The sequence below is a fragment of the Arctopsyche grandis genome, chromosome 3, assembly GCF_051622035.1.
Source record: "Arctopsyche grandis isolate Sample6627 chromosome 3, ASM5162203v2, whole genome shotgun sequence".
NCBI classification, from domain to species: domain Eukaryota; kingdom Metazoa; phylum Arthropoda; class Insecta; order Trichoptera; family Hydropsychidae; genus Arctopsyche; species Arctopsyche grandis.
In genome coordinates, this window is record NC_135357.1 from 3,283,389 (window position 1) to 3,297,416 (window position 14,028).

At 41.0% G+C, this 14,028-nt stretch overlaps 2 protein-coding genes across 2 annotated transcripts in view; one reads left to right on the plus strand and one right to left on the minus strand.

Annotated features, from left to right (window-relative positions):
• Positions 1-14,028, plus strand: part of LOC143909755 (uncharacterized) — a 23,671-nt gene continuing 9,643 nt past the window's right edge. The window contains exons 1-3 of the mRNA XM_077427920.1: positions 1-141; positions 1,396-2,073; positions 2,148-2,620. Of these exons, the coding sequence (XP_077284046.1) occupies positions 1,401-2,073; positions 2,148-2,620 (1,146 nt within the window). The 5' untranslated portion in view covers positions 1-141; positions 1,396-1,400. The remainder of the gene's footprint in view (positions 142-1,395; positions 2,074-2,147; positions 2,621-14,028) is intronic.
• LOC143909757 (protein obstructor-E-like) overlaps positions 2,908-14,028 on the minus strand; it is a 12,532-nt gene continuing 1,411 nt past the window's right edge. Inside the window, exons 2-5 of the mRNA XM_077427922.1 lie at positions 6,052-6,209; positions 3,958-4,078; positions 3,502-3,699; positions 2,908-3,425 (exon numbers count right to left, since the gene is read on the minus strand). Of these exons, the coding sequence (XP_077284048.1) occupies positions 3,124-3,425; positions 3,502-3,699; positions 3,958-4,078; positions 6,052-6,209 (779 nt within the window). The 3' untranslated portion in view covers positions 2,908-3,123. The remainder of the gene's footprint in view (positions 3,426-3,501; positions 3,700-3,957; positions 4,079-6,051; positions 6,210-14,028) is intronic.

Sequence of the window (14,028 nt, forward strand, 5' to 3'; positions counted from 1 at the left end):
GATTCCGCGCAGGCGCAGTGTTCTCCTGTCAAAATGGTCATAAAACGATTTTTGTCGCAGTTCGCGGAACGCGCGTCACTATCTTCTGATTTAACGCGGTCATCTATTTCTCGTTATTGAAGTACACGGCGTCGTTAAAAGGTACTAATTGTATATTAAAACTGTAATGTTTTCACGTTTGAGCTGTCTAAATCGACCTCGCTAAAGCGGTAGCAACTGTCAAAAACTGTTTGGTGTCCTATCACAACATTCCATCGCATCGTTGAATCGCATTTAATTTCATAGTTTGTTTTATTATAAAGCGTGCGTTTTGGTTGATATCTTGTGTACACGTGTGTCCAACCAATCACACCGCAATTTAGATTTTTGACATATACTTGACACATTGTAACAGCGCCATCTATTGTTTGCAAGCGGCGTGTATATAATTGATCGGTAATTTATTCAGCTTTTGATCAACAAAAATAACTGAATTATCAGTAAATGTTTCGAAATTATCAGTGAGTGTTCTATGTAAATGATCGGTTGTCAGTGATCAGTTGTCATATACTCAGTTATTAAACTAAATGATCAGTTGTTAAACTAAATAATCAATTATTAAACCAAAATGATCAGATAATGTAACGAAACGGTCGATGATTACTATAAGATGATCAGTAATGTCATTTCATTTTGACAGGCAGAAACTCGTCAGTGCTGCCATACCGCATTATGACTCCTAGTATTATAAACTAACCAAATAATTTTTTGCCTTTATAAGCCTCAAAAAGGCCATTCAAACATATTTTGTACGTCTGTTTGTCGGTAACGCATGAACGAATCTAAAATATATGTATCTAGTCTAATATATAATTCCGAAAGAGACTTTGTATGTATGTTTTTTATGTAAGTTTTGGTTCGTAGAATCGGTGACGTTAAATTTAATAAAAAAACAAATGAATATTCAAATAATTTTAAATAAAATAAAACTATTCAAATAAATTTAATAAAATGTTTACTATTAGATTAGCCATGTTTCAGCGGTTTATATTACAAATACCGAGCGAAGCCGGGTAAAACCACTAGTTATTATATAATTTCGAAAGATACTTTGTATGTTTGTATGTATGTATGTTTTGGTTGGTAGAATCCGTGACGTTAAATTTGATAAAAAAAACAAATGAATATTCAATTAATTTGAAATAAAATAAAACTATTTAAATATATTTAATAAAATGTTTATTATTAGATTTGCTATGTTTAAGCGGTTTATATTACAAATACCGAGCGAAGCCGAGTAAAACCACTAGTGTATAATAATTTTGTTTATGTAATATTTTTTTAATAAAAATGAACAGGATAATTCTTAAAAATATGTATAAGTATACAATAATAAATCCTTTTGAAATTTTACAGTTAAAATGGATGTGGAGTCTCCACAAGATCGTAAGCGTCGTTTGGGGAGGTTAAGACAACAAAGATGGATAGCAAAACAAAATAAAGAATCTTTAGAAAAAATACGAAAATATCGTTCAGAAAATAGAGAAAAGGAAACTATAGAACAAAAGACAAAAAGACAGAAAATAAATCGTATAAATACGAGGATGAAGCGGCAGGCAGAAACTAATGCAGAGAAAATCGCAAGAAGACAACGAGCATCTCAAAGGATGGCAGAGTTGAGACGTAATGAAAGCGAAGAAAAGAAGATGGCTAGGAGAAAGTATAACGCCGAAAGAACGGCACTAAAGAGAGCTAATAAATCTGAAGAAGAACATGAATTTCAGAAACAATTGAACGCCGAAAGAACGGCACTGAGGAGAGCTTATAAATCCGAAGAAGAACTTGAATTTCAGAAACAATTGAACGCCGAAAGTTTAGCTGTGGCAAGATTATATGAAACTGAAGATCAAGCAATTTTGCGAAGACAATTAGATAGACAAAGGAAGGCTTATAAAAGAGCTAATGAAACTGAAGAAGAAAAGAAAAAAAGACAGGAAGTGGATGCTAAAAGGAAAGCAGAATTGAAAGTTATGAAAAGCACTGACGAAACTGACGAGTCATCTTCTGAAGCAATGAAAAATATCACACAAAATTGTAAATAATAATAATGTGCTATTCGAAATTCAATTGGTATTTATTGATAGAATAATCAATTTGTATCATTACAGGTATGCTTTATAAAAAACCTGCACCGATCCACAGGAGAAGACCGGTGACGTTGAAATTGAAAATGGCTGTACTGGATCAGTTGGAACGGGGATTATCCGTCGAGGAATTATCCGAGATGACAATGCTTCCGGAGTCAACGATTCGCATCATAGGGGCAAGGAAAGAACAAATTCTCACATTCATGAAGATACATAAACCGTCCGACATGACCATGGGACTGCTTTGCATGCGCGAGTCGCTCATAGGCAAGATGGAGCTAGAACTAAGTCGGTGGATCAGTGAACAAACCAAGCCTTGGCACGAACCCAGCTACTCGGAGATACAACATCAAGCCAGAACTATTTTTGAAGATCTGAAGGCAAAAACAGGCTCGGACGAGGTATTTGTGGCCAGCTTCGAATGGCTGGATCACTACAGAAAGAGAATGGCCGCTCAAGAATTTCCAGATAGTGGAGACTCCTCATACATAACAGTAAGTACTCAATAAGCTATTTATTTATGTATATATATCTATCTAAAAATTTTGAATCTTTAGATAGATATATATACAATTTTATTGATCATATGTAGATGTGACATGAAGCAAGTAGAGCTTATGGATTTATCGACTTGACTTGATCGACACTACAGGTGAAAGTGAAAGTGACAAGTAGACGTGCACACTATACATTGATAGGTCCACTTTCACTTACAATTTAGCATTTTTAAGTTGCATCATGTGTAAAGGAAGGTTCTTGGATAAGTCAATAAAACAATGTTTCGTAGAACTTTAATAAATGTATATTCTTACAAAATCAGATTTAATGGGATAAAAATTGTAAATTTATGGTGACCAGACTTTTTTTGTTAATCGTACTATCCAGTTATGATTGAGTCGATCGTAGGACGAAATTATAAAGTTTCACTTGTTCTGAATTTGATTCCCTCGATCGACTTTGGATTAGGCTGTAGCTAAAAATTAGAATTTAAATCATATCAATATCTGGATCTGCCCGGCTGGTTGACTTGTTGATTTGGCTGGTACTGTAACTGCTGTAGCTGTACTCCAGTTTGACTCCTTTGATATTGGGAAGCGCAAGAAGTCACATTTTCGATTCCGTCACAAGCTTGGATCAGGTCATTGTAAGCATTTCCCTCACCGCAGTTATACAATCGAGGTTTGTTGTTCACGCATGTGAAAAAACGCTGACAGTCTTCGGGAGATCTGTAGTTCCTGAACTCCTGAGCTCCGAAGAATGGATCGACTGGTTCCGGAGGACATGAGAATCCCAAGAAAGCTGGAATTTTAAGATAACATTGTAAATATGTATCATGTATGGGAAAGATTGTTCAAGATTTTGTGCTCAGTTTTACCTTCAGCGTCGCAATCAGGAACCATGTCTGGCCAATCGCATCTATATGTATCGCTGCTGAAGGCCAAACCCTCAGGACAGTCGAAGATGTATCCCCGTCCTTCTACACAGTTCACGAATTGGCCGCACTCTGAAGGAACAGCACTTTTCCTGAAGTAACCATATTGATGGGGACAGTCGTCAGAAGGGTTGGCAGACTCTAAAATATAAATTAATAAAAATCAAAGATTGAAAAGACGGTGAAGCAGCAGATGATAGTCTCTTCAGAAAATGGTTATGCACCATTTGCTTGAAGTATGCAAGCAGTAGGTGTATTGCGACATGTCATACGTTGACTAATTTTGAATGCAATTACTGAGGTTTGCGAAATTAGTTGCTTCTGAAAAATATGGATAAGATATTTTGCGGGGGTGTAGCCATTGCAAAATTGCAATTGAATTCAATTTGTATGACTCACGTGTGGCTGCTCTTCCGGCACAATCAACATCTATTGGATATACGCAAGGATAAGAGAATACTGATGAATTTGGATTGAAGAACAAGCCGTCGGGACACATTTTCTCCTCACCTACACCATCCTGAAAAGAAGAATATAAATATTATATGCTTTTTCACAACTAAAAAGTGGGCTAAAATGGATGAGAACCATTTTGTTTACATTTTTTGGTAGGTCTATGTTTAAATACATCTGTGACCATTTTTAATTGAAATTAGAATGTCAATCGAGTGAATCACTTACTTTTAACACTGAAATTCAAGGGCAAATAGATGATGTCATTTTAATTAAAAATAAATTAAAACACGCTTGAGAAGAAGAATCTACCATAATGTTCTCCACACTACAGTCGTTACAGAATATTTTGGCTCATAATATGAGAAAACATGGAAAAGAGACGGGGGTCTAGAAAAAACAGAGTCTTGTGTATCAAGAATCTGCAGAATGGTTTGTCTTATAAATTGAAGTCCTTTCATGTTAGAATTGTCCATTTGGATGGTTAAATATGAAGAAAGTGATGAGTGAAAGGATGTGGTGGAGGTGAAATACTCCTATTGAGTTTCAAGGCTATCCATACAGCAATCATCAAAGTACAAATTAATATGATGTTAGAAAACTTTAAAAATGTATCAAAAGCCTTTGTATTGTTTATATTTAAATTTATTGGTGATTAAATCATTAGAAAAGTAAAGACATTCAGGTCTAAAGAAATCTCTACAAATTGATCTTTATAAATCTGCCGGGGCACATACTTAAGATGTAAGATTAAATGATTGAAAAAGTAATCCAGAAATAGTTAGATAGATGGTAGGTTCGTAGGAACCTCAACCCAAGCTGAAATAAAGTTTAAAGAAGAACTAGAACTTTTTCGACAGTATTTACTGTCATATCTGGAGACAGAATTACATACATATGTGCCAAAAATGCCACTTTGCCTGAATAAAATGATCTTCGATCAATGTGTTTTGCCAGTGATGACGTATGGATGTGAAACTTGGACATTGAACGTCAAGTGGCTACACAAACTCCAATGTATTCAAAGTATGGAACATTGTATGCTTGGCATAACAAGGAAAGACAGGAAACGGAATACGTGGGTGAAAAGTATGACAAGGGTTGTGGATAGAGTGAAGAGATTGAAATGGCAATGGGTGGTCCACGTGGCTAGAAGAATGGACGAAAGGTGGACAATAGAAGTGTTAGAATGGTACCCGAGAGAATGCGAAAGGGTAAAAGGAAGACCGAAGGGAAGATGGGTAGGTGAAATTAGGAAAAAATGTGGGGTGAGATGGATTGTGCAAAACATATACGAGTAGAAGCGTATTGCATTGGGGTCTACCTCACGGGACCGAAAGTGAAAAGCCCGAAAAAGCAAATTACGGAAGGCAAAGATCGAAAATCGAAATATCTTAAGTCGAAAGATCAAAAAAAAAGGGTACATGGTAAACAGTACTATGTATATGAGTGGCATGCGATGAAATTATCTCTCTTTTTGTCACACAGCCTTGTTTAATGTACGCGCGCAGGATACGGGAGGAAAAGCCTGTTCCTCTTGTTCCTGTTGTATCTGCTCACGCAAATTAAGTGAGGATGTACGACAGGGGGAGAGAGAGTTTTACCGCACTAATAAACGAACATTTTCGACTTTTTAACATTCGGTGCGGTGACGGTCACCCATTGCAGAGACATCCATCCAACAGTGGATGGTGAAAGGCTGTAGTAGATGATGATGATGATGATGATATGTATGTCGATGTTAAAAGAATATAATCGAATGAATCCCTTCTAGTATATATCGTTAGCCTTGAACTTATAGACTTCTACAAGTGTATGTAATATAAGGTTTCATAACTTCAATCGACTGCAAATCAAAATGCAGTCGATCAGTCTGGCTATAGTGGTGCGTGAGCAATTGAGGGAGGGCAACGGTTAATTTGCGCAAGTTGGCCATCGACACCTATCGATGTGGCAACGGATGCTGCAACATCATCATCATCGGTGACATTCACGCGTGGTGAAATTGTGAAATGGTGAAATAAGAAATTGCGCTCTAACCCGACACTCCACGTAGGCGTCACATTGTCCAGAAACCGGATATCTTGCATTTTTCTCCTGGCAACCGGCACTGCTTCCTCTGCTAGCAGCCTGCTGTTGTTGTCCTCCATAGTTCTGGAGACCTGGAGACGGACTGTTTAATTGATTGTATCTCTGACCTGAAAGCAAATCAAAATGTGAACCAACTGAAACTACATACATACATACATATATATAGGCCAAATCCAAAACAATGAACTGTGAAGCAGTTGGATGTTGAATAATCAAACGAAGCCAGGCATATGTTGGCCTTTACGAGTGAAGGTCACTATGCTAACATATTTAAATCCGTGATTATCTATTAAGAGTATTCACAGGAGCAGCGACTGTGGCTTGGTTTTAAAAATGATTCTAATGTGGATATTGTTTATTGATCAAATCTGATTATGGCAAGAAAACCACCATGTTTAGTTTCCATATGCATACGTAACTTCAGTTATGTAAAGGTGCTCATTTTGTTTCGATATTGGACCTTTGGGTAACCGGCCACATATTGCCGTTAGTGTTAATTTGGTGTTCTTAAGTGATCAATCATTCATTCAATGTTTGTTTTTTCATTACAACGAAACGACCCTGTTTTTTGAAATAGCACAGGTCAAAGAAGAGCCTCGCTACTCTTATGAACCGCATTGAGAAACCGCCGTGTATGATGTTCTGAGTGATAATTTAAAGACGTGCATTTTCAGATGGCATACCCTTCAAAAAATGTAGATGTAATGTTGTAAAAACGCAAACATGCTGTTGACAGTTCGATTTTTTGTCGAAACTGAGATCAAAGTGTGATATTTTTGAAAAAATATATTCAAAACGACTTATCATCTTCAAATTTTACCAACTAGAAAATCTATCATCGCAGTTGGATCAAAAGTGATAAAACTAGCGAATTCATCCAGATCTGCTTGGGTTCCAATTCGTAATATTCACTCTGACAATTACTGAAAAAGTTTTATTCTATTGGCTACACTAGACCAGAGCATCGTAACCTGTGCACCGCGATAATATGTGTTCTCTGAACAGCACTTCGGCCTAATGCGTGCGAGTGAGATCGCGCGTGAGGGACAAAACCGATGTTAGTTAGTGTTTTGTCCCTACGCATATACGGAATAACTAGCGACTGCCGTTGAAGTACATATGTATGTACGTAGCTGACAAACTCTACGAGTCGTAAACAATGTGTGCCGCGAATATCCAAAGGTTACGATGCTCTGCACTAGACGATAAAATACTTTTACGTATTTTATCGTCTAGCCAGCATGCAGTGCTAAAATATGTACGCGAAACTTGGCGGAGATTCACTGAGTGAATTTTTCGCCTAAAGCGAATGATACATTAAATTTTACATCATAGGAAATGTACATGATCATCCTTCCGCATTATTTCCTTAGTATGGAATATTGAATTCAAACCAAGGAAGGCGAACGGGCACGTTCTTGGCCTCCTGTGGTGGGAAATCCGCAGGGGTTTTTTTCGACAAGTTTCTCCTACATTTCTTCAAATATAGGGATCGCCGTTATTGATCACTGTCACGCCTGCATATGTACATATGTCAATAAAAGCATTTTGGGCATGAGTGCCCTAGCATAGATTATGCGTGTTGGCGCTTTTAACTATCTAAAAAAAACGTGCCACGTACCTCTCCCTGCGCCCTCATATGAATTTACAATATTTATCAGATGATAATCTAATTAGATGACGTTTAATGGCGTATCTCACTGACAAACATTCCTTATTAGAGTAGGAAAACAATATAATAACTATGGGGCGGATAGTCATTAAAGAACAACTATACACGTTCCATCAGTGCTGAAAGTTAAAGAGCAAAAAAATAAGTTTTCTACGAAGTTGCCAATGGCCATTTTTCCCTTAAAGCATTTTGCTCTGATGGGTATCCGCCACTTAATGATTACACTATTCATAGAATTGAAAATTTCTAAAATAAAAAAAAACTATTATTGACCAGTAAACATACAAACATAGGAGGCATCAATGGAATTCAAACACCTATAGTTGAACCGATCCAGCATGAGACTTACGTAAAATGTACATGCTATCGCATTCACCCCCCGCTCGACCCGCGATAGCCAATTACATTTCGTTTCAGTTTTGTATTGCGTTTTGGTCAAGAAATACAACATTGTTCGTGCGTACAATATGACTTTTATTTTTTGTTAGTTTTGAGTTCGTGTTTCGTGTTTTGAAATATTACATAAATAAAATTTTAAGATAAAATACGTAAGTTGATATTATTCATTTATTTACGTATATATTTTATATTAATGGAAATTTATATTTTTTAGACGATAAAAGTAATTGTCAATGTCATGTTATGGACAGTAATATTATTAAAAACCTTGCATTGAATTACACTGTATTAATATTATATACATAGTTAAATAAGAAATAATTTAATAAAAATAAATAAATTATTTTTCGTCCTTATAATGTTACAACACATTGCACTAATGCGACAGCATGCACGGTTCTCGTAAGGCTCACGCTATATATACAACTCCAATTGACATATTAAATATTCTGTTCTGTTTGCGAAGGCCTTCCCCCACTCTACGGAATAGATGCGCATGCTGATGTTGCCTACTGGTAGTTGCTTATGCGCACTTTTTAGAGGGGTGGGGGTGGGCCTTCGCAAATGAAACCAGCTATACAAAGCATAATGTAATGAAATTAATCTACTAATCATGTCTAATAGTACAATGGTATACCCAACGAACGAAAGCAGAATGCTCCATTACTTTTGGATTCGAGCAATATTGTTTCCAAAAACAGACTATTGAAAAGTCTTGTATCTCAAACCATCACAATGAAAATACGGTTATATATTCAAATGTCAAACTCCAGATTACCATAAGAGACGTTCACAATTATAAGCATCTTCAATTTCACTAGGCAAATGTGTAATTATGCAGCGGCCTTGGCTCGGATGCTGCGCTATGCACTTTTGACGTTGTACATTACTATGCCGATACGCACTCGAAACGTAAAACTGTCGGTATTGTATATATATTATAATTCCATTATGAGTTGTTCGGAAGAGTCTAGAAGAAGTAGAACTATTGACATTTGAAAGTGACGAAATTCAAACGTTATATAATTAAAAATACCGAATGTGATGTTGCATGCCATGTGTGATGTTGCTCAACATTCAAACAGTGTCGTCTCTTCAATTGATGCAATTCGCTCGTTTCAAATTGGATTTAGATTATTTGGGAAGATTTTTGTCTGGATATTCGCTTCATATAAGTGGGTCAAGTTCAATTCCGTTGATTAATTTTTGATTCTGGTAGTTTTTAGTTAGATTTGAATTTGGCGCACTCTTTTGATTGTTAATGAATTGAATGATTGATTGACCTTACTTCAAAAGTTCTATCCAAGGTAAAATGTAATTTGTTTATTGACATTTCGTTCTAAAATGTAATACTCTTAAATATGAAAAATCGTTATTTAAGGAGACCGCATACGGAACGATAATCTCCCCGATTAAAGGTCTATTGATATTATGTATCTAGAATGTCATGGCTGCAGCACAGCACAGCAGCTCACATAAACGACAGTTTATATTCATAATAACCAGTAGAATAGACTAGTGGTTAGCATATAATGCCTTGAACAAATTGGTCACGGGTTCAAATCCCATTGGTTTCTGCTGGCCAGACCTTTGATTTGTGACTCCAGTTCGATCAGAGTTTGCCAATTTATCTGAATTTCATTAGAACGGTTCCAACAAATTGGCGACCTTTACCCATTTCTCGCAATTTTCGAGTTTTCAGCGTCTCTAATTTCGCTGATTCGTATAAAAATGCTGCGAATATGTCCATAAATGTTGATCGTTTCCTATCAGAGTTTGCCAATTTATCTGAATTTCATTGGAACGGTTCCAACAAATTGGCAACCTTACCCATTTTCTCGCAAATCTCGAATTTCGCTAAATTGTATAAAATGCTGCAAATTTACAAATTTGACCATATATGTCTCTGTGGGTGTAAATTGATATGTATTTACTTTGTATGTATAGTACTAATAATACTTGTATCAAATGTACAATGTTTTTGGCTAGGAAAGCACACTGGGGCTACCTATTAGGCCTTCCTGGTATGAATTAAAAATAATATACAGTAACGCACGTATCGGCACGTTCAGACAAGTTTTGGAAGAGTGCATGGCAAAATCGGTTTACATGTACACTGCAGAACGCTACGATACGGTGCAATATTGCTTGCGTCGGAGTCAATATTGTTTCCGAAAATATTCATATGCGCATTTTCATTGATGCGCATTGTCACGTGGTACGTGAATATGTACACAATGGCCAAAGAAAAACCGGATACGTTACGGCGATGTGTACTGCTGTATACTATGAATAGATTTTGTCGGCTACTACTGTTACTTGCTGTTACGTCTACGCCACGTTAGGCATGAATGTGTCCGCATAAGTGTTACGTGTAGTTGCTGGTACGCGCTATTCTAGTATGAATAGACCTTAAAACTTATTTTGAATCCTTGGAATATATACTATATTACGAGCGATAAGTTTTGCAACTAATTGAGTAGATTATAGTCATCAAATTACATATCGTATTGCATTTTAATCAAGAAATACAACATTTTTCGGGCGTATAGCGGTCGGTAGAATGTTGACTTTTATTTTTTGCTAGTTTTGAGTTCGTGTTTCGTATTTTAAAATATTTACATCAATAAAATTTTAATATAAAAGACGTAAGTTGTTGATATTATTAATTTATTTGTGGAATACATATATATATCTAATCTATAATTTGGAAAGAGACTTTGTATGTATGTAAATATCCTTGGTCTTCGTCGTTTTCGTCGTCGTCGTCGTCGTCGTCCGTAGATCGGTGACGTCATCGAACACGTGATTCGATTTTTTTTTTTTCGATCCATGGGCGCCGATTTGTTTTTTTCGTTTCAATGGATTCACCCCCGCGGGGGCGCAAGGCGAGTAGCTTCATGGGGCCCCGCCAGGGGCGCCACAAGGGGCGCAGCCCCGTGGGGCCCCAGCCTCATGGGGCGCAGCCCCATGGGGCTCAAAAGGGGGCGCCACAAGGGGCGCAGTCCCATGGGGCTCAAAAGGGGGCGCCACGAGGGGCGCAGCCCCGTGGGGCCCCGGGGGGGCCCAGCCTCATGGGGCTCAAAAGGGGGCGCCACAAGGGGCGCAGCCCCGTGGGGCCCCGAAGGGGGCCCGGGGGGCCCAGCCTCATGGGGCGCAGCCCCATGGGGCTCAAAAGGGGGCGCCACGAGGGGCGCAGCCCCGTGGGGCCCCGGGGGGGCCCAGCCTCATGGGGCGCAGCCCCATGGGGCTCAAAAGGGGGCGCCACGAGGGGCGCAGCCCCGTGGGGCCCCGGGGGGGCCCAACCTCATGGGGCGCAGCCTCATGGGGCGCAGCCCCATGGGGCTCAAAAGGGGGCGCCACATGGGGCGCAGCCCCGTGGGGCCCCAGCCTCATGGGGCGCAGCCCCATGGGGCTCAAAAGGGGGCGCCACAAGGGGCGCAGCCCCGTGGGGCCCCGAATGGGGGCCCGGGGGGCCCAGCCTCATGGGGCGCAGCCCCATGGGGCTCAAAAGGGGGCGCCACAAGGGGCGCAGCCCCGTGGGGCCCAGCCTCATGGGGCGCAAGCCCTAATAGGCATTAACTAAGGGGGGCGAAGCCCTAGACGGCAATTAATCATGGGGGCGCGGAGGGGCGAAGCCCTAAAACGCAACTGATCATGGGGGCGAAGCCTTAGACGGCATTTAATCATGGGGGCGCGGAGGGGCGAAGCCCTAAAAGGCATTAACTAAGGGGGGCGAAGCCCTAAACGGCAATTAATCTTGGGGGCGCGGGGGGCGAAGCCCTAAAAGGCATTAACTAAGGGGGGCGAAGCCCTAGACGGCATTTAATCATGGGGGTGCGGAGGGGCGAAGCCCTAAAAGGCATTAACTAAGGGGGGCGAAGCCCTAAACGGCAATTAATCTTTGGGGCGCGGGGGGCGAAGCCCTAAAAGGCATTAACTTAGGGGGGCGAAGCCCTAGACGGCTTTTAATCATGGGGGCGCGGAGGGGCGAAGCCCTAAAAGGCAACTGATCATGGGGGCGAAGCCCTAAACGGCAATTGCTCATGGGGCGTGGAGGGGCGAAGCCCTAGAAGGCAAAGGCTCAGGGGGGCGCCGAGGGCGAAGCCCTAGAAGGCAAAAAAAAATTTTGATTTTTTAAAAATTTTTTTTGATTTTTTTTTTATTTTTTTTTTATTTTTTTTTTTTGATTTTTTTTTATTTTTTTTTTATTTTTTTTTTGATTTTTTTTTAATTTTTTTTTATTTATTTTTTTAATTTTTAAATTTTTTTTTAATTTTTTTTTTTTTTTAATTAAATTAGCTTAGTCATGTTTAAGCGGTTTATATTATAAACACTGAGCGAAGCCGGGTAATACAGCTATCTAATCTATAATTTGGAAAGAGACTTTGTTTGTATGTAAATATCCTTGGTCTTCGTCGTTTTCGTCGTCGTCGTCGTCGTCGTCCGTAGATCGGTGACGTCATCGAACACGTGATTCGATTTTTTTTTTTTCGATCCATGGGCGCCGATTTGTTTTTTTCGTTTCAATGGATTCACCCCCGCGGGGGCGCAAGGCGAGTAGCTTCATGGGGCCCCGCCAGGGGCGCCACAAGGGGCGCAGCCCCGTGGGGCCCCAGCCTCATGGGGCGCAGCCCCATGGGGCTCAAAAGGGGGCGCCACAAGGGGCGCAGTCCCATGGGGCTCAAAAGGGGGCGCCACGAGGGGCGCAGCCCCGTGGGGCCCCGGGGGGGCCCAGCCTCATGGGGCGCAGCCCCATGGGGCTCAAAAGGGGGCGCCACAAGGGACGCAGCCCCGTGGGGCCCCGAAGGGGGCCCGGGGGGCCCAGCCTCATGGGGCGCAGCCCCATGGGGCTCAAAAGGGGGCGCCACAAGGGGCGCAGCCCCGTGGGGCCCCGGGGGGGCCCAGCCTCATGGGGCGCAGCCCCATGGGGCTCAAAAGGGGGCGCCACATGGGGCGCAGCCCCGTGGGGCCCCGAAGGGGGCCCGGGGGGCCCAGCCTCATGGGGCGCAGCCCCATGGGGCTCAAAAGGGGGCGCCACAAGGGGCGCAGCCCCGTGGGGCCCCGAAGGGGGCCCGGGGGGCCCAGCCTCATGGGGCGCAAGCCCTAATAGGCATTAACTAAGGGGGGCGAAGCCCTAGACGGCAATTAATCATGGGGGCGCGGAGGGGCGAAGCCCTAAAAGGCAACTGATCATGGGGGCGAAGCCTTAGACGGCATTTAATCATGGGGGCGCGGAGGGGCGAAGCCCTAAAAGGCATTAACTAAGGGGGGCGAAGCCCTAAACGGCAATTAATCTTGGGGGCGCGGGGGGCGAAGCCCTAAAAGGCATTAACTAGGGGGGGCGAAGCCCTAGACGGCATTTAATCATGGGGGTGCGGAGGGGCGAAGCCCTAAAAGGCATTAACTAAGGGGGGCGAAGCCCGAAACGGCAATTAATCTTGGGGGCGCGGGGGGCGAAGCCCTAAAAGGCATTAACTAAGGGGGGCGAAGCCCTAGACGGCTTTGAATCATGGGGGCGCGGAGGGGCGAAGCCCTAAAAGGCAACTGATCATGGGGGCGAAGCCCTAAACGGCAATTGCTCATGGGGCGTGGAGGGGCGAAGCCCTAGAAGGCAAAGGCTCAGGGGGGTGCCGAGGGCGAAGCCCTAGAAGGCAAAAAAAAAAAAAAGATTTTTTTTTTTGATTTTTTTAAATTTTTTTTTTGATTTTTTTTTTATTTTTTTTTTGATTTTTTTTTTGATTTTTTTTTAATTTTTTTTTTTATTTTTTTTTTTAATTTTTTAATTTTTTTTTTTTTTTAATTAAATTAGCTTAGTCATGTTTAAGCGGTTTATATTATAAACACTGAGCGAA